Below are 22,827 nucleotides of genomic sequence, written 5' to 3' on the forward strand. Positions count from 1 at the left end.
GAAAACAAATGACCACTGTTATACCTTAACAATAGTATTAGAGGAGTGGGGGAATGGATCAATTCCAAAGCACTCCTCTCCCAACTCCTGGAACTGCCTTGCAGAAACTGAAAAAGAGGTCAGGAAATACTGAGCTGAGGTCCCATGTTCTGCAGCTCCAGCCCTCCTCCAAAATGAGGATGTAGAGCAGCTTAATGTTGGCCCAGTTTATTTAGGTCACAGAATCACAGAACAGTTTCGTTCGGAAAGAACCTCTGGAGGTCACCTAGTTCAATGTCCTGCTCAAAGCAAGGTTATCTTCCAGCTTTGACAAAGTAGCTCAGGGCCCTGAATAGCTTAGCTTTGAAAATCTCCAAGCATGAAGACTCAACAGCTTCTCTGGAAAAACCCATGAATCACTCCCTGGGCAATGTCTAATGCTTCTCCCACTTAAGAATATTATTTTAATGTCAAACGAAAAAATTTCTAGCTGCAACTTGTCACTGTTGCAGTCTTATCTTTTTGCAATGAATCTCAGAGAAGAGTCTGTCTCAGTCTTTCCTCTTGGTTTAGATGCAAGACAGCGTTCAAATTCTCCTTACCCTTCCCTTCTGCAGGGGAGGGCTGAACAACCCCTGTTGCCTCAGCACCTTCATGTACATCTTTGACACTTCCTGCCAGACTGTTGCCTCTGCTCTGGTGTGTCAGTATCTTGTTACACAGAACTCAAAACTGGACTCACTTCTGGACAATGGACTCACACGTGGCTTCATGGCAGCCAAGTAAAGGGGAATAATCATTTCCTATGATCTGCTGGTTGTGCTCTTGGTAGTGCAACCCAGCCTGTGGTTAGTGCTTCATCACTGCAAGGGCACGTTGCTGACTCACACAGCCCTGCATGCAACTTCCAGCCTCACGTTATGAGATATTTTCAGTCTCCTTCCTAGTCTTATGCCCCATCCTCATGTTTTCCAATAGGCTCTTTAATTGAAGTTATTCTCACTGCAAACTCTGCAAACAGAACTAAATCCATTCCTTTACATGCTCACCAATAACAAAAATTAAAAGACTCACAAAGGACATGTCTCACCAGACACATCATCAGAAAGGTACAAATGGAGTGTTATTAGTTACACCCTGTGAATCTTCAGCATTTCCATAGTCAATCCCAAACTAATGACAGTTACCTTAGCTAGGTATACTCTCCTATGGTTGAAAAATAAATGCAATGTGGACTCATTTAACCTTCCTTATGAATTTGAGGTAGTTAAGCACTTCCCTTGAGGTTAAACTTGACTGTTGTTAGTTGATATCACAACAGAAGAGTATTGTAACTTTCGCAAAAGCTTTTTTGGCAATGGAGTTTCCTACACCAAAGGCAATACAAGATAGGATCAAGCCAGGGAATGAGAACTGAAGAGTGTTCCAGTCCCTCCATTGTTTTTCCCATGTACAAGCAGCTGTGAAGATCTGTGCACTGTTTGCTTTTCCTTTCATACATACACTGCAAACGATTGTGAAGTCTCTCTCTCTCAAAACAACACTACCTAAAATGTCTGCTGGCTCTTGAAAGACTCAGAGAAAACTACCCCTGCAGGTAAAGGTCTGCTACCCTCTCCCATTTCAGACCTTTATTTTTACCACCTGCCAAACAAGCAAAGAAAAATTTCTGAACTAATGCAGCACAGGTTTTCAGACAGGGGAAGATCAGCATATTGGACTTTATTATTCCTATTTCTTTCCCACAATCCTTTCTTCAGTGACTGAAAAAGACTCTCTGACCTCTGCAAAGCCCATTTGACCTAGAATGCTACTGCTATTGCTGAACTGCTTTTCATCCTCTCCTTTTTGGCACCCTCTTGAACCCACGAGCTTCTTGCTTTTATAAAAGCCTTGTTTGGACTCTCTAACAACTCTACATCGTAGCCAGTAACTAGCCTTCCTTATTCAAAGGGATCAGATGTCATAAAGTGACACAAAGAGTAAAATGCTCTTTGACAGAAAAAGGATCATGTGTCAAAGTAGATCCTTCCCTGATTAACTGGAGAACATTGTCACTTGGCTTTGCGAAGGACAGACTTTAGAAAATTGATCAGTAGTGTGCGTTTTTAATTTCCTTTTATACACAATAAAGTATGATGGGGAGAGTTTCACAACAGTTCCTGGTGTTCACTATCTGAGGTTAACAGCAAGCTAGAATGATTCACAAGGGGATTTCAGGGCTCTAGATGGTCCCTTACTTCAGGTGAGGAGAGGGGCAGGGTGCCTAATCTGTGAAGTTCAAAAAGACTGCCAACAAGCAGACAACGTAGGTTAGAGGAGGAAGATAACACAGAAATGTATTTAAGAGCAATTATAGATAGCTTCAAACTTGCACTTCATAAATCACCACGTGTAACACTGGTAACATGCTGTGTTAAATAACAGGGCTCTTTGGGGGTGTTTGCAGGACAGGAAAATCGAGATCTAAACCCAATATAATGAGCCTGGTGAAGAAATAACTCACTCTCCCTGTTTTGCTGGGAATTATTAGTCTTAAGTGATAGATTTGGCCAATCTGCATCCTTTTCAGAGGTGGTCAGCTTCCACCAAGCATGCTGCAGCATCTAAACAAATGGACTGTGAAGGTGATTTTCATGAGCCACCTTAGAGAACACACTCTATAAAATTGCTTGAAAAGTATATGCAGTGTAATGATTAAAACCAGAAATGATTAGTGTACCTATGCAATAAAACAATGTTTTATTAGGTGATTTTTAAGACCACAGAAAAAAGGCCATTTGCTCAACTTTTCTTTTTAAACTTTGCCATCTTTTTCCTCTTGTGCACTCTGTATCAATTCATTCTCTTCCTTAGTTTGTTAACAATTCCATAAAATCTCTACTGCAGTTTCGTATTTATAGCATAATCCCCAGCAGAAAACTATAAAACACTTTTGCATTGTAATTATCCTTTCCTTCCCCAGCAACTGGCTGCCAGCAAGCTCAGCAAAGAAGAGACACAAAAACCCAACCCTAAACCGAGCACACATACACATATGTACAGGCACCCTTGTGGGATTTAAGGGCTCTTTCCATAGTACAGAGATACCACTCTACTCACAGTTGTACATTTATTTCTAATTAAAAGTGATTGGAAGGGTGGAAGAGAATCAGGTCAACCTGTAATAATCTATTAGTGAAACCATTAGGTATTACACACATACAAATAAAAAATTTTGAACAGTTGCCTTCTATTTTTGGGGACAAAGTATACTTGTTTTGGGCACAGAAGCAATTCTACTGAGAACTGCTGCACAAATGAGAAAAAAACCCTTCCTATCAATGCAGACTTACTAGGCAGTAATGGCAACAAATACTGGTTTTGTGTAATACCTAAAGCTAATAGTGAACTACAGGCTGTAGTGATGGTTAACAAAATGGGATTTCATCACTCTTGCAGAACCCTCCAGTTCCCCCATCAGTGCATCCATCGTTTTCCCTTACATCTCTTTCTCTTTTTATAGAATAGTACCTACAGTATAATCTGAAGTCAGACAGAGCCCTGAGAAAATTTTGTGAACAAACCACCTCTCTAACTTACAATTAAATTGGCACAAAACAACTCCATTTAATTGGCCAAAACATACTTCAGCCAAACCACCAATAATGTAAATACCTACACAGAAGATTTTCAGCAGCTAGCTCCAGATTTAGATATGAAAACATTTTCATACACCTCTACAGTATAAAGACACAAAGATTTACTCTGACCTTTTTAGATGTATATTAACTGACTCTTCTTGGACCTCCTGATCAGTGAAATACTTGCTTTCTTCTCCAAGAGGCTTTTTCAATAAACTTGGGCCGGTGGTTTACTTTGGCAATTATATTTCCAGAAATATTTTAACCTAGAAGAGCATGTTTCTTTTCTGAGTTTAGTTATTACACATTTTACTGCACATACACACTGGATTACTCTGCTATCATATTTCTCAGGGCTGTAAGACATCCAATTATGTCAATAAAAGCATATACCTGGTGAGAGACTAATTTGAGTACGTGAACACTTCTTGTCACTAAAACAGTGTGCCTTCTGAACAGTCTGCCCAGTAAAGAAAAAATTATTCTTGCAGGGAAGAAAACTGAGGGCTGGAGTACCTAAATTATCTCCCTGGAGTTCTTGTGTGATACCCTCCGCAAGGGCATTGTACCATTTTTAAAGGATGTTTCCTAGGCCCTTTGAAGACCAGACTCCCGTGCTTGGACGAGGGCAAACCAAGAGCAGTGAGGCCAGGAGAGTGCAAGCCAATCACACTCAGCACCTAAAACACTGCCACGCACCCCTGGGTCTCCACTAGCAGGAAACAGGCACACACATGCTGCAGAGGCCCATAAGGGCAATTGGTTTTACGGAATTATAGCAAGAGATGGACTTCTTCAGTGACACAGACATAGCCAAGCAACCACAGCATGGGACAAGAATCAAATGCAGGGAGGGTATCATGACTGCAGAGGAGGGCCATGAAGATGATCCGAGGGCTGGAGCACCTCTCCAGTGGAGACAGGCTGAAAGAGCTGGGTTTGTTCAGCCTGAAGCGGAGAAGGCTCTGGGGAGACCTCGTAGCACCTTTCAGCTCCTTGAAAAGGGGCCTAAGAAGAGAGCTGGAGAGGGACTTTTTACAAGGGCATGCAGTGATAGGACAAGGTGGAATGACTTTAAGCTGGAAGAGGGTGGGTTTAGATTAGACATTGGGAAGAAATTCTTCATTTTGACACTGCAACAGGTTGTCCAGAGAAGCTATGGATGCCCCATCCCTAGAAGCATTCAACATCAGGTTGGATGGGGCTTTGAGCAACATGGTCTAATGGAATGTATCCCTGCCCAGAGCAGGGGTGTTAGATGATCTTTAAGGTCCCTTCCAATCCAAACCATCGTATGGTTCTTTGATTCTATGAACTCCACACTCCATACATGAAGTTACCTTTTCTGGCAATGCACACTGAAGCTCTCCCTGGGAGCCTAGTAAGAAGAGGAATATCAGACAAGTAGAGAACAAAGTGCTCACAGAAGAGCACTGCTCTCATGCCACCACTCCTCTTTGACAGAAGATGGACTACATCAGATTATTTCAGACATAAGCAGAGATAGAAAAACTTAAGTCAGAGCTGAATTTGGCCTGCTCTTCCACAGTCCTCTTGTGAAGTCAATTATCTCATCAATCATGCTTTGCCCTGGGGCTCTCTTTCCCTATTAACTTCAAAAAATGCAAACATGCAAGAGCAGTAACTGGATGTTACGCTTTGTACTGATTTGTGGATAGTAAAATGTTAATGGCAGTGCCATCTCTGGTGCTCTGGTGAACAATAGCCTGATGCAAGAAATGGGTCATCATCTGAACGCCCACTCGGAAAAAATTTCCCCCTTTCATTTTATGTGCTGTTAGTATCAGATCCTGCTTCCTCTGCAGCAGTTAGGTTTTGCCCCTGACTTCAATGGCAGCAGGATCAGACCGTTCACTGATTAAAATGCAAAGCTGCAGATATCTCCTGCATGGGATGAATCCCCACAGGGAAAATTTGTCTGCATTTTTATTCATGTGAAGCATTTTAAGGCTTTCATTTACACAGTTCATTCAATAATAATGTGCATGCTGTATAATGGGGTACCTGATTAAGCATGCTTAAGTGCTTTGCTGGAGCAGGGCCATTTCTAGAATTTGAAGATTTGCTATGATCACACCCTCAAAACAGGCAAGCTAGTTTGGGGAATTTTTCACCTGAGCTAATGGGCTTAAATAGGAGCAGCATAAAAGGGGGAAATTTGGAATGTCTTTGAGTTTCTTTCTTTTTAGCCTCAGTTCCTCCTCAGTTCAGGCTGAGAAGGTCACCCTGGTTTAGGTTTTAAGTTTGTCTATGAAACCCTCCAGTAACTTTTAAACTGGCCACCAGCTTCTCCTGAATGAGTCAGGAAGAATAACAGTCTGATGTTCAGTTCCAGATGTTTATAATAAAGAGGTAGGACAGAGCACAGAGACTTTCTTCATGTGTTGACATAAAAGCTCATTCTCTATAATTTACCAGGGATACTGAGGGAAGGATGTTATGAACAATAGCAAAACTGCAACTCCAAGCATGGTGGGGTTTAGATATCAGAGAACTCAGTCATTAATGCAGAAGTTCAAAAGAAATGCTTAAGGAATTGATGGGGTCTGGAGGAAGAAAATAAGAAAACAAAGAAGAAAGAAAGAAAGAAAAAAAAGGGAAAAGTTCTCGAATCCTAACATCCATTTTGGTTTTGAAAAGCAAGAACCTCAAGCTCCTGTGATTTTCATCTTCATCTACTTTTTCCATTTTTTATTCATTATTGCCCTCTCTCTTTCCTGTTCTTATCCCTAATTAAAAAACCAAAATGGCAATTAAAAAAAAAAAAGGCACCTTCTCTTTTAAACTCCAAAAACCCAGTTAATTTCTTTTCCTAAAACCACTACACAAGGAGTGTGTTTGGAAAATTTTTTAGCAGGTGTGACTGGCCACTGCTCTACTTTGTACAGTACAGTTTGTACAGTAATGCTCAAACATTACCTTAATTCTCCTGATTGCTCATAATTTCAGCATGGTATTATAAAAGTCTCCACTCACCTTAGAGTGGCCCCTATCAAACCAGCACAGAATCAAGCTGGTGGTTTGTTATTACTCTTCCCATTACAGCATGCAAGTCTAAAGATTTCTGTCTCAATTGCTTTCAGCCTGCTAATTTTCTCACAGGCACTAATTTAAGTCTGTGGAAAAAACCGCAAGGAGTTTCCCTGTGCAAGGACTTTTTTGTGTAAAAGAATGCAATCGATACATTGCCAAAGCCTTGTATTATGAACATGTATTTAATGTACTCTGAAAGTGAAGAAAAGCCTTTTTAGTACAGTCTGTGTCCTTTGTAAGAGCAGGCTGAAGACAAATGATTTTATTTCAGGAACATCTGAATCCCATTGATTAGCATGATGAATACAGAACAGGAAAGCTGCCAGGTACAGAGGAAGCTGGGCATGTCCACAAGGCAGTGGAGCAAACAAGCAAATTACAGTATATGCATGCTTTTTTTTTTTTTTTTTACCCAAATGTTTTCATTTGGAAAACTTGGAGACTTAAACCTCTAAGTTTCTTTAACTGACTGGTCAGTTAATCAGCATATTGCTCTAATTCTCTGAAGGCAAGCAGAGAAGAGTTTTAGAAGTGAAAAAATACCATTTTAAACTGTAAGTAATCAATAAAATAGTCACATACATTACATTTAATTGGGATAAGATCTCTTCTGGGAAAAAAAAAAAAAAAGATGTTGCTTATTTTAGGGGAGAACGGTGGCATAAGTTTTACTTAGCAAAAAATAATTATGTCACTCCTAAGCATTGATTTAACACGTCTGAGACTGGTAGTACCCAAAAAAGGTTTCAGAACAAAACCAAGATACCAATACATTCATGCAGTAGACCCCAAAGTGTCATCTACTTCCAACACCACCAGTAAGTTATATAGGGTGGCCCTTTATAGTCTTTGGCAGTCCACTGTGAGGTTTTCTGGAGAACAAGTCCCGTAACAGTTTGTTTGCCTTCCAAAATGCTCCATCTTTTACAAGTAAAAGTTAAGTAAACAAAGCTCTTATCTTGAACTTGAAGCCAGTAATTATTTTTTTCATACAATCTTTACAATTCTTATATATTTCATCATAATTTTTATGTTTTAAGAAGTATATTCATTCAGGTCTGTTGAATGAAACATGAAACATGACTGTTTCATCCATAGACACACCTTAAAAATAGAGCTGTTGCATGTTTCCATAAGTTTAGAAAAAAAAGTTGAAACTATTTCTGCATGAAGTTTTATGCTTTTACAAACTGTAAAAATATTTCCCTTTTAGTTTTTAACTTTCTGTCAAGTGAAAAAACTGAGAAAAAAAACAAACATGGAGGAGAAAAGAAAAACGCTTACCAACATGTTTTAAAAATCAGAAATCAATAACAATTTTTATTAGATGTTTGAAGTAGAAATATTAGTTGTTTCGTTTGCTCTAACAAGTAAGCAGATAATCCCCTACCAGTCTTTCGCTGTTTACGGGAGGGCACCATATATTTAGAAACTTTATTTTCACCTTTCAATCACAACAGTCTTAGAAGAAAAAAATTGTATTTGTCTGTTATAGTGCTCCTTTCTCGTTCTTTCCTCCATCTTCTTTTGTTTTAGGTCATTGTCCTCCATTACACCCCACCTTTGCTTATGGTTAGAAAGTAATTATTTTATCCATGCCAGGAACCAATTATGGAATCCACAAAACGAGCTGACAAAAGAAACGCTCTCTCTGCTCTCAGCCTTTTGTTCCCTCATGCCCGAAAACCCAGAAGTGAATGTCCATGGCCAGAATTCTCAGTTTCTTAGAAGAAAGTAGGCAGGCATTTTAGTTAGTGTTTACTGACTTAGAAGTGGTAATAGGAAAAACTGAGTATGAGCATCTCTAAGGATGGAAAAGCACTTTGGTATGAGAATCATCACCTACCTGGAACAGAGAAAAATTTTCAACAGTTTGTTTACTGTAACTCCTTGAGCATTGCCTGTGTTTGAATCAGTATGATCTGGCACTACAAATGCCACTTCAAATACCAACCTTCCAGTTTGATTTGGCCCATACCTTATGTGTAAACCTGGCATAACTTCAAATTCACACCCAGGATGAACACTGTCACACACACACACTTGTACCACATGCATGTATTTGGTTGAACACAGATGTTTAGACCTGCTTGTTGCGGATAAAGTGTGAGCTGCTCTATGTGTATGGGCATGATGACTTCCTCACATTCCACCATACAAGGGCAGCAGAGTGTGTCCAAGATGCCACTCAAGTATTAACAGTACAGTTCTGGTAGTTAAAAATGCTCTTATTTTGACTAAGGAAGAAGAAAAAAGGGAATTTTGTTTCACTTGGAAGAAACATTCACAGCTTATCCACAGACCACTTGCATTGCAAAGCTGGTCTGCAAGGGAATTAGAGGAGAAATGCCTTGACATTCAGTCAGGATGGGAAAAGGGAAGACCAGGTTTATTCCACACTACAGGAAATAGGTAAATAGCTAGTTAAAAATCTAAATACCAGGAAATGAGGCTAGAAAGACTATTTCATTTACTGGGGTCCAGTCCCATACTTATGTAACCAGGAAACATTTTCTTTGATTATTCAAAGTGAGTGTGCTCCCTTACAGTCAGACTGACTTCTCTGCCTCAAAGTCTGCAAAATAACAACTTTTATTTCCAATACAGGCAGGCAGCATAGTGTAAGGGAATGTAAGGGGATACAAAATACCCCCACTTTCCAATCAGTGTTTCCTGTACCCAGGACTCAGACTCCTTCCTTAGAACTTTCTCAAGGCATGACAAAATGAAGCAGATCTGGTGACCCAAATTTACAATTTTCTTATTAGAACTGAACAGAAAAAAAAATTTTTTCATGTTCAGGGTACATTTAAGGAATAGAAAGGACTCAGTGGTTGATACCCGTTCTGTATGTTACCAGCTTCTGGAGTCACTTCATTCTTTCTTTTGCCTTGGTGCTTTCAACAGTCATTTACTACTTGGAGCCAGAGCACTACAGAAGAATATGCAATAAGAAAGGAACAAAATAGGGGATTCTTGCAGAGAAATATACAAGATCACCTTTCACCTCATCCACCTCAGCAAAAATCAGCATTTATTACCTGTAAGCTCTTCTGGATAAACAAAGAACTAATTATGTCACTTTTCGTTTTGTCAACTTCTTATGAATTTTAGCAGTGGACTTCTCTACCCATGGAGCTGCTACAGCAGAAGCTTGTGAACAAGAAGTGTGTAAACAGAGACAGCAATTTTGTTTCATTGTCGTTGAGGGGGGAGTCCATAGTTTTGCAATGACATCAGAAAACAACATAGCTGTAATTTTCGAGGGATGGAATAAGTTCCATTCTGTCTTCTAAAATAACATGTATTTTTGTATGGAACGTTAAATGGTGCCTACTGCATGTACTAAATATATATTGAGAGTCATGGTAGTGACTGGAAGCCAAGCTCAGAAGACAGAACTGCTGTCATACATACACACACAGAGCCCAGCTCTCAAAAAAAGGCACTTTTATACTGGAACAGAACAATAGAGAGGGCTTAAACTGGCTGTAAACATAAATGATGAGGGTATGAGAATCACGACCACAGATTTTACTTTAAAAAAGCATAATAAAGGGACAGATGATGGGCATGTGATAGATTGGATGGCAATACATTTAATAAACAAATGCATCATAAGTCTTTGCAATTTATCATACAATTTGAACTGGATGATTTCTCTACCCATCATTCTCCCTTGGCACTTACTGGAGCACTCTACATGCCATGGACAGCTTTAAATAATTCCAGTTGAAAAACAACAAGAAGAGAAATATTTCCTTTTTCCATTCATATATTTAGAATATTTTTTTCCATATTTTACCTGCCCAGAATAATTTTCAGTGCTGGACCAGTAGCACATTTTCTGAAGACAAAAATGGAATGAGTTCAAAGTTTAGTATTATTCTACAGCCTTGTCATTAGAAAAGGGGAAAAAATCCATCTGCCCAGTAAGAAAGATAACATTCATTTCAATCCTCAAAGATTCCAACTGTAAGAAAAAAAATGAAAGCATTATACGTAGAAAAGATATTTAAGGATGTTTTGAGAATCAGGGATTTTAGTCTCTGAGTGACTGGATTGCTGAAAATGAAGTAATTTGTCTGTGAAAGAAGACGGGTACTAAACTGATCTGGTCATGATTTTAAAATTCTAAGACTCAAGCTGATTAAATCCACCAGGCAGAACACAGTCTTTCTACACTGGTACTAAACCTGACCTGCTCCTATGCACTTACGCATAGTTTCAAGCACGTATACCAACCACATGCACTAACTACCATTTGCACAGCTGCCATAGATACAGAGGAAATATCCATGCAATATAATAGGCAACCCAATATGCCACCATCCTCTGAGAAAGCTTGGAGAAGAGATTTGAGCTTGCATCTGGAAGACGCCATTGCAGTGGCATCACCTGAAAATGTAATTTTATCTTAATTTTCTTATTTGTGATGAAACTGATTTTAAAAAAATTTAAAAACAAAACGTATTTTTTCTTTTTAGTTGCAGAAAAAAAACGACTCCAAAAAACTAAAAACTGAAAAACTTTTTGTAAGTGTGAGATCTATCAGGTTAAAATTCACTTTTAGCGTTATTCTTGCTTGCTCTCTACTGTGAATCTGGGACAACACCGGCTCCCTCTGGTGACCAATGTACAAAAGGATTTCAGTAAAATCTTGTGCACTGCGAAGCTTAATCAGTTTCTAGTTCACTGGATTTCGTACGAGTTGAGAAAATTCATCAGAATAGGTTTAATCACAAATTATACCTCTGTCCTTATTCCCGAAGAGCACTGAATGTCACTGACATTGGAGCTGTATGACAGGAATTCGTTTTGATTTATAAGTTACCCCTCCATTTATTTGTCCTCCAGAAATGGCTCAATGGTATTTTCCATTTTTTTGGATTGCTTATTTGATTTTCACCCCAGATATCTTAACTTGAAGGACAGCATTTGAATAAGGCAGTTTGGCAATACAGAAAAATCCTGATTATATTAAATGTGTTGCTTACTAACTCTGGTAATAGCATTCTGGTGAAAAACTGTATTCTAGTAGTCTATTTGTTATCAACTTCTCCATGTCACTCTCACTACCCTTCCAATGTCTCCAAGATTAAAATAAAAGGAGTAAAACCAAGCCAATGTCCTTTCATATCACTGCTAACCTAAGACTCCATCAAACAGATGGAGACCTAAACTGATACTTCTTCCTGTTATTGCACATGACAGAAAAACTCATTCTCTTTCAGAAGCCAGGTTGAGGAGCCCTTACAAATCCTGAGCTGAAGCTTGGAACAAACAGGAATTCCCCAACTGTACCTCAGGGCTGAGCTGTTGCTCATGAACCAACTCCCAGTGAGTTCCCAGTCCTGCAATCGTGCTTTGCTTAAGCCCTTTACCTCCTTGCACACATGGTATTATGAATTAACAGTTCTGAGACTGAGTACTGACTCAGATACACTGAGTATCTGTGCCATTCCACTCCACAGATTTGGATTTCATGAGTGCCACTGAAAGTTTTTTCTGACACCATGTACAGTACTGCGAGGTTTCAAACTATGCTAATGTCACAGTATAATTTCTTACAACTAGGATGATTTCTTGTAAAGATGCAAAAAAATTTTCTTCTATTTTTTTTGTAAGTTCTGTTTAATAGTATATACGTACCTGTAACTTATGAAATCATAATAAACAAAGGATATGAGTGAACATAAGCAATGATTTTTTTTAAAATCCTGAAAGGCAGAGCTGGCTAGCTTAAGCTGGTCTTTAAAATATTTTATCTAGGATTTCACAAAAAGTGTTAATTCCCACAAACATATTTTAGAGGTAAATTTTGCATTTTAATAAAAGAAAAGGTAAATTAAGTATAAATAATGAACTTTTTGAGTTTTCACCTACAGCTTTTAAGAGCTTAAGGAGGCTACCTGAAGAGACTGCTTTTCATAGGAAACATGCCAGCAATGTGGAGAAGAGCCATAGCTGTATCCTTTCAAAGCAAGGAAATTTTTTCTTTAAAAATGTGATTTTCTTGAAAACTTGTGCCACCTTTCAGCGAAAATGGTGTCAATGGAAAGAACTGCTTTGACACTACACAGTATGTTGTACTCAATATAAAACACTTTGTTTCACCACTTCATTACTTTTACCCTAGTCTGAACTCCATGGGCCAGGTAACTCTAGAGTTACAAATAGGATGTAATAGAGTAATGAGAATGGGTAAATTAGGTTCTTAATCTTCACATTGTGAACACCTACTTGTTTTTTTTTTTTTTAAGAGAAGACTTACAATTAAACTATTGTCCTGTCTTAAGAAGGTATTACAAAGTACCTGGCAGTTCAGAGAGTTCAAATCTACTCCACTTTTATTAGAAGACCCTTAGGGTACTAAGTATACTTTCTAAAGCATCACTTAAAACTTATTAACTACATGTCATATTTGTATTAAAAACTGTCAAACCCCATTTTAGTCATATTTCGTATTATTTGTAGTAATGCTTTGCTTTCTTATTCTCCATTTTGCCTACCTGGAAAGGATTCAAGATTAACATGATTATTTGCTTGAGGGTAAAACAATAATTTTTCATCATTTAAATCAGAGTTATGTATTGCAAGTCACTCATTTAAATAACATGAATGTCTTAAAGCACAGTATATGCGAGGTCAGAATAGTTCTGGGTGTGTGCACCATTACATTGCAACTCATAAAGCCTATGTTTGTAGTTCAGGATTATTAAAAATATATGTCTTATGGGCCGTTCTCATGAAGAACTTCCTTCAGTACAAAGAAGATTTTGCTAAGTACAAACTTATATATGATATTTTAATTAAAACTCACTGACTGTTCCTAGTACAAGTGCAAAAAGGAGACTTGTGGAACAAGATTTCTGTTGAGCAAACAGTGTTTGCATTTTTTGTTACAGAAATAGAACACACACCTTGATTTCCACAGGATGTCTCCAGCATCAAGATAAAATTACTCATATTAAGCATCAGGATGAAAGCAGAAGTAAAGAATATGAATCAGTGCATTTGGTATTGGTTCTTGGTATTCCTTTTAAGCCCCTTATAGATGCAACAGATCTTCCTGTTTCTTTTTTTCTTGACAGCTTGATTGATAGCCAAGATATAGAAAGAATCTTGCACTTCAACTTGACTAGGCCATGCCCAGTTCTAGTTTTGTTTCAAAGGAACAAAATAGATGCAATAAGAGGAAGATAGAACAATAGAGAATACAAAATTTTATACTTAGAGTAATAGAAAGAAAAAACAATGTTTTTAGAAACTTTTCATTAAAATTTTTAACAATATGAAAAGTAAGACACCCTGTCCCAAACCTACACTCTTTTGCAACATCCAATCAAATTGAACCATGGCTCAAAATAAAGAGAATCTTTTGGAAAAGAATGACAGATAATTTTTCTGAGGCTGGTATACAGATTTATATAACACACCATTCAGTTCTGGAGCATACATCTCACAAATGAGTATGAACCACAGCCAAAAATAATCAATAGTAATTAAAAGAGAATGTGCGAGTTTAAAAAGAAAAGAAGCCAAAATCTCAGTCAGAAAAAGAGGGGGTTTTTTTCCAGCTGGGGAGGAAGGAAGGCAACAGAAGAATCAGGGTAGCAGAGGCAACAGGAGGTTCAGAAGTATGAAGGTCATAGGAGGAGAGGCAAGGTCTGTCAGACACGCTTGGAGTATGAAGGGAATGATGCACAACAGTAAACTGTTGGGGGAAAAGAGTAAAAGAATAAAATTGTAAGTATTGTGTAGGTCAGTGAGAAGAATGGCTAGCATGCTCAGTAACATTAAAATATCAGATGCCCAAAGGAGGTGTAGGTGCATGGGTACGTGTGTTAAAATTTGGAATCCCACAGATGCTCTGAGACTGACTCCCCGGATTCATGTGTAAGCTAACTCAATCCTAACAGCACAAGACCTACTGATATGCAGTATGTCTATGAATTCTGCTTTACCTGACCTGAATTTTAATTCTCCAGAAGGTGCAAGATAGATGAGACTGGAGATTCAACTTCATTCTTTAGCCTCAGATTGCCTGAATGAGTAAAAATAGTGAGGGCAATGAAAGCCTCCTAAGCCACACCTGCAAGTGTTCTTGCTTTAAAGACCACCTCTAAGGAAGAAAAGGCTGGGTCACTTGACACGTGCCTTATGAAGCAGTGTACCATGACAAGCCAGCAAAACTCCCTGCATAGCAGCCCTCAGCTCTCAACTGATTTAGAGTCACATGTAAGAGAGTGAAGTTTCCTCTGTTCCTCTTGAACCCATTTTTGGTTCAAGCTAACAAAACCCAAGTCTTAGAATCTAGCCCTGTGAAAGACTAGATATATATCTAAGGTGACTGAAGAAATACGACTGAACTTCTTGTGAAACTGTCATTGCCTTTGTCAGCTGGCTTGTATTATCTGTTCACTCATCAGTGATATAATGAAAAAAAAATTAAAAAATAGATATAAGGCTCTTCTCTGTTCTCCTGGTTCCTTAAAATTAACCTGGTTTTATTCAACTGGTAGTATGTATGTCATTTACAGAAAATAACATGCTTGTACCCACTCCTTCACCCCTTAAAAACCATCCAATTAAGTGATGATTGACTATTTTGAACTATAGTTACAAACAAGGACAGGTTCAAATCAAGATTTCATTTCTTCAAAGACAGAGCACTTTCTGAAATTTACAAATCAATCAGTTGTCAAGCCCTTACCCAGTGTGAACCCTGAGAGCACTACTACTTATCCAGTGCCAGAGTAAAAATTTTAACTTCGGGATCTCACTCTACAGGGAGGTGAACTGTGTATTCTTTTTCATAGAGCTTTTCTTACTGCATATCATAATGATAGCTCGTAACTAGCCAAACAAAGAGCTGATCGTGGAGTTTCACAGGAATACTGAATTTACTCTAACGAGCTGGCTGACATTTCAAGGCAGCACGTTTCAGTTGTTTGTCTAGGTGCAGTAGCCTTTCACTATGTGCATTCTTTACCTCAGGTAAGTAGCACAGAGCTCACTGTCAACTCACGTATTGGGAACTCCACAGGCAATGTGACATAACCAAACACCATGCAACAATCTCCATCTCTGCATTCCCAAAGTACACTCAATCTTAGAATCAGGCTGTGAACAATCTGATTAGTAAGATAAGGAAGGAGAAAGGATGCCATAAACACATCGATTTAAACCTGCACACAACATGCAGCTAAGGTTCTACCAGACCAAATGTTAGTGAAACAGTCCGGTAATTAGAATAAAAAGATTTAAGAGCAAAAACTGTGAGGAACTTTTGTACTCTTGTTTATGGAAGAGATTCTTACCATTTGATACAGAAAAGCTGAAGTATCTTATTCATACTCATGAATTACTTACACTCCACATAAGTTTGGGAAACTCAGTGAAGAGTGATGGCCACCACTCTCTATGAAATGAAAATCCCTCAACATGTGTTTCCCAGAGCACAAGGAGACAACTGTGAGGGAGGGAGGGAGGAAGGACGGAAGAACAGAAGGAAGGAAGGAAGGGTGAAGGACAGTCCCTTCACAGATGGTGGCAGATCAAAAGGAGTGAGAATTTCAACTCCACATATCACAGAATTTCTAAATGGGAATTTTTTCTCGTGGAAGACATACTGCTGTTGACAGTCACCCACACAGCAAAGGAAGACCACAATCCTCATCACAGAAAGCTGTTTTGAGAATGACTTCAGAACATCCTCCTCCCCACCTTGTTCGATGAGAAAACACGTTTACTGAGGTTAGAGTTGGGAAGATCAAAAATTTTGTTGTTCTTTGAATCTACCACCCAAATCTTATTTGCACTGCTTGAGGCATTCTCAGGCAATAAAAGACATCATTGCAAAACCTGGTTCTTACACAGCTCAATCGCTACGGTATCTAAGCACCTTTCAGAGTGGCATTAGGCAATGTAATTAGCATCTGTCCTACATGCTGCTGTCTCTCATGGGTACATCTATACACACTTCTCTTGTGTAAATCTACACACTTATCTTTATCTAGCTAGGACATAGCATAATTACAGAGCTAAAACTTGTCGCTCTCCAACACTGATGCTTTAAGTCTAAAATCAGTACCCACTAAGCTCTTGCTCTCAGTAAATTGAGGATAATAAAAATGCATGTTTTGTTTCTATGTACAAGCTTCATTAAATCCTTTTGGCTGAGATACTATGTTTGTTTAAGAGCAAATTATCTCACTGATTAAATCAGGGCTGCATTGATTAAAGGGTATTTGATCAGCAAGGTAGATCAGGAAAGCATTGCAAAATTAACAGTGATAGAAAATCAAATGAAGCAGAAATATTAATGCAAAGAAGGCCACAATAGATTTTTAATAAAGAAAACATTGTAGGCAAGCTGATGGTATCTAGAACAAAAAGAAGATTTTAAGTATGATATGATTTCTGTGCATAAGCTGGTAAAGATGTCTTAGGGTTAATCCTCAGTAAGATTCATGTTTTCTGTTAGTATGATCTCCTTAATTTCCATCACTAGCTCCAATAAAACTTACCAATTGTATTTCCACAGCACAGATTTGAAAAATATTGCTTTAGATTTAGCTGGTAATCAACAGCAAACACACCCACAATAATGTATCAGAGTAGCTGCAACCTGCAGAGTACTTTTGGCAAACATAAGGTCTTGGAAAGAGACCTTCTGTCAGATTAGCAGCTAATGGAGACATTTCTCTATCCCATGGTTAGGAGACACCCTCCTAGTCTTCAAAGGAAGTGCATCCATGAGATGTCATAACGTGCAGAGCTCTGCTGCTTTTATTGGCTCTACATGGGTGTGCAGGGCAATCCCACAGGGAACATAATACATGATCAAAGACTTGGATTGTGTACAAAGATTTAAAGGCAGTCAATGGATAAGCACGAAAAAGTAGCATGAAAACATGCTTTTCACAAGTACATGGGGACGTGGAAAATATTGTACTTCTTTGTCTGATAACTGTTATGCCCCAGGGTGAAGAGCACACAAAGGACTACCAAGAGATGCCAAGAAAGATGTACCCATTAGGACAGGATGGCCTTTAACAATATACAGCTCCTGTAAATGGTTTAATTTTCCTAAGGAGGATACTGTAGTTTTCAACCTAGACTGACAGACCCATTGACTCTCAGTGGGACTTGTCTCTGGAGACAAAAAAATTGTTAGTACAGAAAAACAAACTTGGGGAATTAATACAAGACAACAGATTTTTTTTTTTTTTTCAGTTGAACAAAGCAAAAAAGCTTGATGGTTATTTTTAAATGCTTCTGTACAATGGCCAGGTATCACATGCAAAACTCTCTCGAAACAAGTGTTGATATTAGTTAGTTACAACTTGATATTAGTTAGTTACACTGCATTGGACATTTTGAAAGACAACAGGCTGGAAAAAGGGGGAAAAACAGACACAGATGTCTAGAGAGCAGAGAGGAAAGTCTGGAAAAGCTACCCCTGAGAGTAATCATCAAAAGAGTGGAAATGCAAATACAGATACTTTCAAACATACGTTTAGGTACCAGCTCTGTTGGTGCTGTAACATCTGCTTCTCTGTAACACACTGATGGATCCACAATGTCACTGCCAGGAGGAGGGTAAGGTGGGGGTGGGGGGATCGCTAACTGGGGGGGACCACGAGTGGTGCCCCTAGGAGGCTTTTGTGGCACCTGCCGTCCATCACCTACAGGGGGATCAATTAACTTGTTACTTCATTGCAAGATAATGATTGCTCTGTTTATTGTTATTTTTTTTAAATTACACATTGATTTTCCCTTACCCACATCCAAGGTCTCTCTGGATCTACTTCCGCTCTTATTTACATACAAATAATTAAGGCAGAAGGAAAAGGTGGGTCTTAAACCAACAGCAGTGGGACCAGAATTGAGCCCAGTACACACATGTACATTATAACTAACAGTTAAAATCACCGGTTTTGGCAGACATAAGGAAGGAGAAAAGTAGTTGAGTTAAATAAAAAAATTGAAAAAAAGCAGTGTAAGAAAATGTGAAAAATATGTTTTATTTTTATCTTCTGAAGTGTCAAACTGCCTGAGTTTGCTGACCTCTCAGATACTTTATATGACTATTTTCCTGACTCTTCCTGAGAAAAAGAGGAAGATGCCTTAGGTCAGTATTTTGAAGTAGGTATCTTACAGGTTTTTCTGTTCTTTTTTTTTTGAGTTGGTTTTCATTATTTTGACATTGTAGAGAAGCAGATGATTAAGTTGTTTTATGCAAAACAGTGTTTGAAGCTATCAAAGGAAATGCCCATAACTTTGTCTGGGGGATTATTTCAACACTGTGTGCAATAACTAAACAAATACATGTGTCTTTCACTGTACTCTGTGAACCACTTGCAAAGTTAAAGAGCTGCTGCCAGTTTGTAGGGTACAGAACTTGAGCTACTGCTATTTGGAAAGCCCTTAGAGGCTGAAAGTACACTGAGGAACCACAACTACCTGCTCGTCCTGCTCTCATACCCTGCCTCAAGCATGTGGTCATTGCTGAACATGGATGCTGGCAGGGACAGATCTTTGGTCTGATCCATTCCTACACTCTCGGGCTTGTGCTTTGGGGCTGCTGAGAAGGGAAGCAGCACCAAGGGGGAAGATAAAAGATTAAACCATTATGCTTTTCTACTTAGGAGTCACTAGCTTCCAGGGGAGTATCTTCCAGAGACACATTTTAACGCTGGCAAATGTGCAAGCCCTTTTTTTACTGCTTTGAGGAAATTTGGCACAATACTTTGGTATCACAATAAATGATTCAGTATTGAATACTACAGTGAATTTCCCAGTTTGAGAATATTTTTGATAGGATCTTCTGCTTTGATTCACATGGCTAACTTGAGAGCTACATAGGTACCTTTAATACTTTTTCAATCATGTGGCTGACTATTTCTTGCAGCACGTTTTTCCCCTCACTGGAGTCTTGCTTTTTTCGCAGCTTTTCTCTCATGCTTTCAGAGCCATCTGTGCTTTCTCATTGTTTTCTTGCAAGGGCCCCGAAGAGAGGCTGTTTTACCAACCCTCTCTGGCTGTAACATTTTTTCTTTTTAATGAACACATTCATTCAAGAAAGTAGCAGAAAACGAAAAGCACTGAAGACAGGGCTACTGTGGGACAAGTTCTTTGTCAGTGTAAAATAATAAGTCTCCATTAAAGCAAACGATACTACAGAATCCCACATGAGCAGAGTCTGGCCAGCAGGCACTTACGTACACAGTATTGAACAGACTAGAAGTACCTCTGCTATATCTCATCTGTAACATTTGAGCACCAATACAAAAAAAAAGAACACTTATAAAAAGTTAAAGCAACAAATGTCAGCAAAAAGTGACCAGCAGTAGGGCAAAGCATGAGAAGCGGTAGAGTGTGACATCTTTAGTGGCTAAAAGTAAGCCAATTTGCTGAAAACTTCTGTGTTATATGGCCCAGCAATAACATTGCCCTTAGAGAGTTTAAATAAGAGATGTCAATGGAGTCGAATATGTCACATGATAATGGACTCCTGCTGCTACATACATGCTGAGGCATTAAATGTGAAGCATTTACTGAAAATAAATGTTGGAACAAAGCCAAGAGGTTTCTTTCTAAACTGTAAGGCATCTGTAATGTAAGCAATTATGTATGACAGAATGTCATATCTGTATGTCTTAGGCATTTTGATGAAACATGAGGTCAAAGGCATGAACTGAAGTGCACTGAGTGCATTATGGCACTTGAAGAATGATTCTCTTAATGTACTGAAAAATGAGTTCCAATATGTGGGGTCATTATCTCATATCTTTATCCATTATAAAATCACTTTGCTTGCTAGAAGCATAATCCTGGTGTCCTCACTCAGGCAAGGCTCTCACCAATCTGAACAAGCTACCAGGCAGATAATAACAGAGTTCTGGGAGAATGTTTTTCAGTTTTCCTGTAGGAGTAGACGTGGTGCCACATGCAACTGAAACTACAGTCTCTTTTATTGTCTCTAGGTATGTATGGCATTCCTTTGAGAGCATCAGTTCTTTTCTTCTACTGATTAGCTAAAGACTCAGCAGATATTTATTTATAATGAAAGTGAGGATGAAATTTAAAAAACCAACTTTACTCTGTATGGGCAGTTGATGTCAAATTGTTGGAGGACTATATGAAAATCAAATGCCTTCAGGTTTTAGAAACATGAGGAGACACTGAACCAGCCTGACTGTACTTGGGTTCTAGCAGAACTTCATGGCTTGAGATGCATTCAGTATTGCCTGGCCAATCTCTATTTATTATTTATTAGCATTTCTATTTACTATTTCTGTATTTCCATTTACTAGCAAACCAATCATGACCTTCAAGGTGCAGAATAGGCCCAGGGCTAGTGCTTTTGTATGTAAAGTTGGTGCCAAATATTCAAATGATCTGATGAGTGTTATCTACATTTTTACTACCCTGTGGTACTCTGTATGGTGGCATTAAAAAAACCAAGAGGTAATATACAAACACTTATTTCCAGACTTTCATTCTGCAGAGAAATGTAGGGTTTTTTCCCCAAGTTACAAAAGTTTCCAATCTCACAGCATAACAGAATTAAGGCAACTTCAAACAGTGAGCAGTGAAAGCACATGAATAGGATTATTCAGGAGAAAACGCCTCTCACCCATTGTGCTCTTCCTCTTGTCTTCCCTGTCTTCTGTCCTGTTTGGCATGGCAGGAGTGGGGGGAGCAGATGCAGCTGGTGGAAGAGGGGCACGCCTCTTCTTTTTCCTTAAATCACTGAGGGATGCTCCTTGTGATATCTAGCAAAGTTGAAAAATAAGCACAATAAAGGATGTATTTTGTTGATGTTGCAAATTGTCAACAAGCAAAAGAAAAGTGTTTTCCATATGACCTAATTTCTCAGCACAGTTTATTTATAATGAGCATTTATAGCGACAACAGGTGATTAAAGAAGTACAGTAATATTGCACTCAGAAAAGGAAAGAGACAAGAACTGCAGATGAGTGTCACAGCAGAAATACCAGTCTGGTAGGCATTTGATGGTTTTGGAAAAAGTGAACTAGGGAGCCCAACACTCATCAAAGCAGAGTATGATACGATGTGTGTTGTTAATCTTAAGCCATAACATGATCTTCTTTTTCCATTGGTTTCTTCAAGCCTTAAATTATGGTTAAATACTCCAGTTGGCATGTGTAGTGCATAAACTCTCTCTCATTTCTTTTATTTTTTTCTCAAATTCTTGTCTAAGGACTTCTGAGAGAAGAATCAGAATTTACAGTTTGCTTGCATGATGATATGAGATCATACTGTACTCTATTCATGCCTACTGGACTTCACAGACATACTTTTGAATATCTGTAACACCTTGGCTTCCAATAATTGCAACATGCTGGTTGATATGCCAGGACTTCATTACTGTTTATGCCGCTTTTAAAAATATGAAAAATGTTATTACAAATGACTTGGGTTTCACTGGGTTGCATAATATTTTCCGTAGCTTGTTGGAACTTAGCTCTATTTCCTTTTTCCAGAAAAATAAAAATAATAATAAAAAAACCATGTAGGAAAGTCTGTGGAATTTTTATATTTGAAAGGTACTGACAACAGCAGTCAGTACCAGGCTTTGCTGAGGAAGAGAGTAATGGTGGCTGCCCACATATGACATGCTGCTGGCATTCCTCCAAAGAAGCCTTCACTTCTTTGACCTAACTGCTCTGTCTGTCCCAATACTCCTGTATCTAATATAGAAAACCGCTGGGTGGTTTTCTACTATCTCAAAGACCCAGCTAATAAAAATAAAAATAAACCCAATCATATTCGTAATATTTCCTTTAATCCAGAGGATTAACGGACCCTTAAAAGACAATTGTTGCGGGAGATTTCATTGAACAAATAGTAGCTTCACACTGCTTAAATCTACCATCAGAGTTCAGAGGAAAGGCACTGATTTACAGGTTTCCTTTCCTGCGCTGAGTAAAAAGTCTGAGAATAAATGAATTTTACTAAGATTAGGATATGAATAGTGTCTCATACACTTAGCCTTCCTTTTCAAAAGCACTCAGGAGTGCCTTACATTATAAAAAAGAACCTTTTTGTTCCCACCTTTCAAGGATGATGCTTTAACCACCATGCCACATGGCAATTGGACACTCTCCACCCCTTGGTGAACCTGCATCCTGCATGG

At 38.6% G+C, this 22,827-nt stretch overlaps 1 protein-coding gene across 1 annotated transcript in view; it reads right to left on the minus strand.

The window, feature by feature from the left end:
* Positions 1-7,932: 7,932 nt before the first annotated feature.
* Positions 7,933-22,827, minus strand: part of LOC104685860 (protein cordon-bleu) — a 122,086-nt gene continuing 107,191 nt past the window's right edge. Inside the window, exons 11-12 of the mRNA XM_039548899.1 lie at positions 21,304-21,442; positions 7,933-14,373 (exon numbers count right to left, since the gene is read on the minus strand). Of these exons, the coding sequence (XP_039404833.1) occupies positions 14,330-14,373; positions 21,304-21,442 (183 nt within the window). The 3' untranslated portion in view covers positions 7,933-14,329. The remainder of the gene's footprint in view (positions 14,374-21,303; positions 21,443-22,827) is intronic.

The sequence above is a fragment of the Corvus cornix genome, chromosome 2 (genome assembly GCF_000738735.6).
Source record: "Corvus cornix cornix isolate S_Up_H32 chromosome 2, ASM73873v5, whole genome shotgun sequence".
NCBI lineage: Eukaryota > Metazoa > Chordata > Aves > Passeriformes > Corvidae > Corvus > Corvus cornix.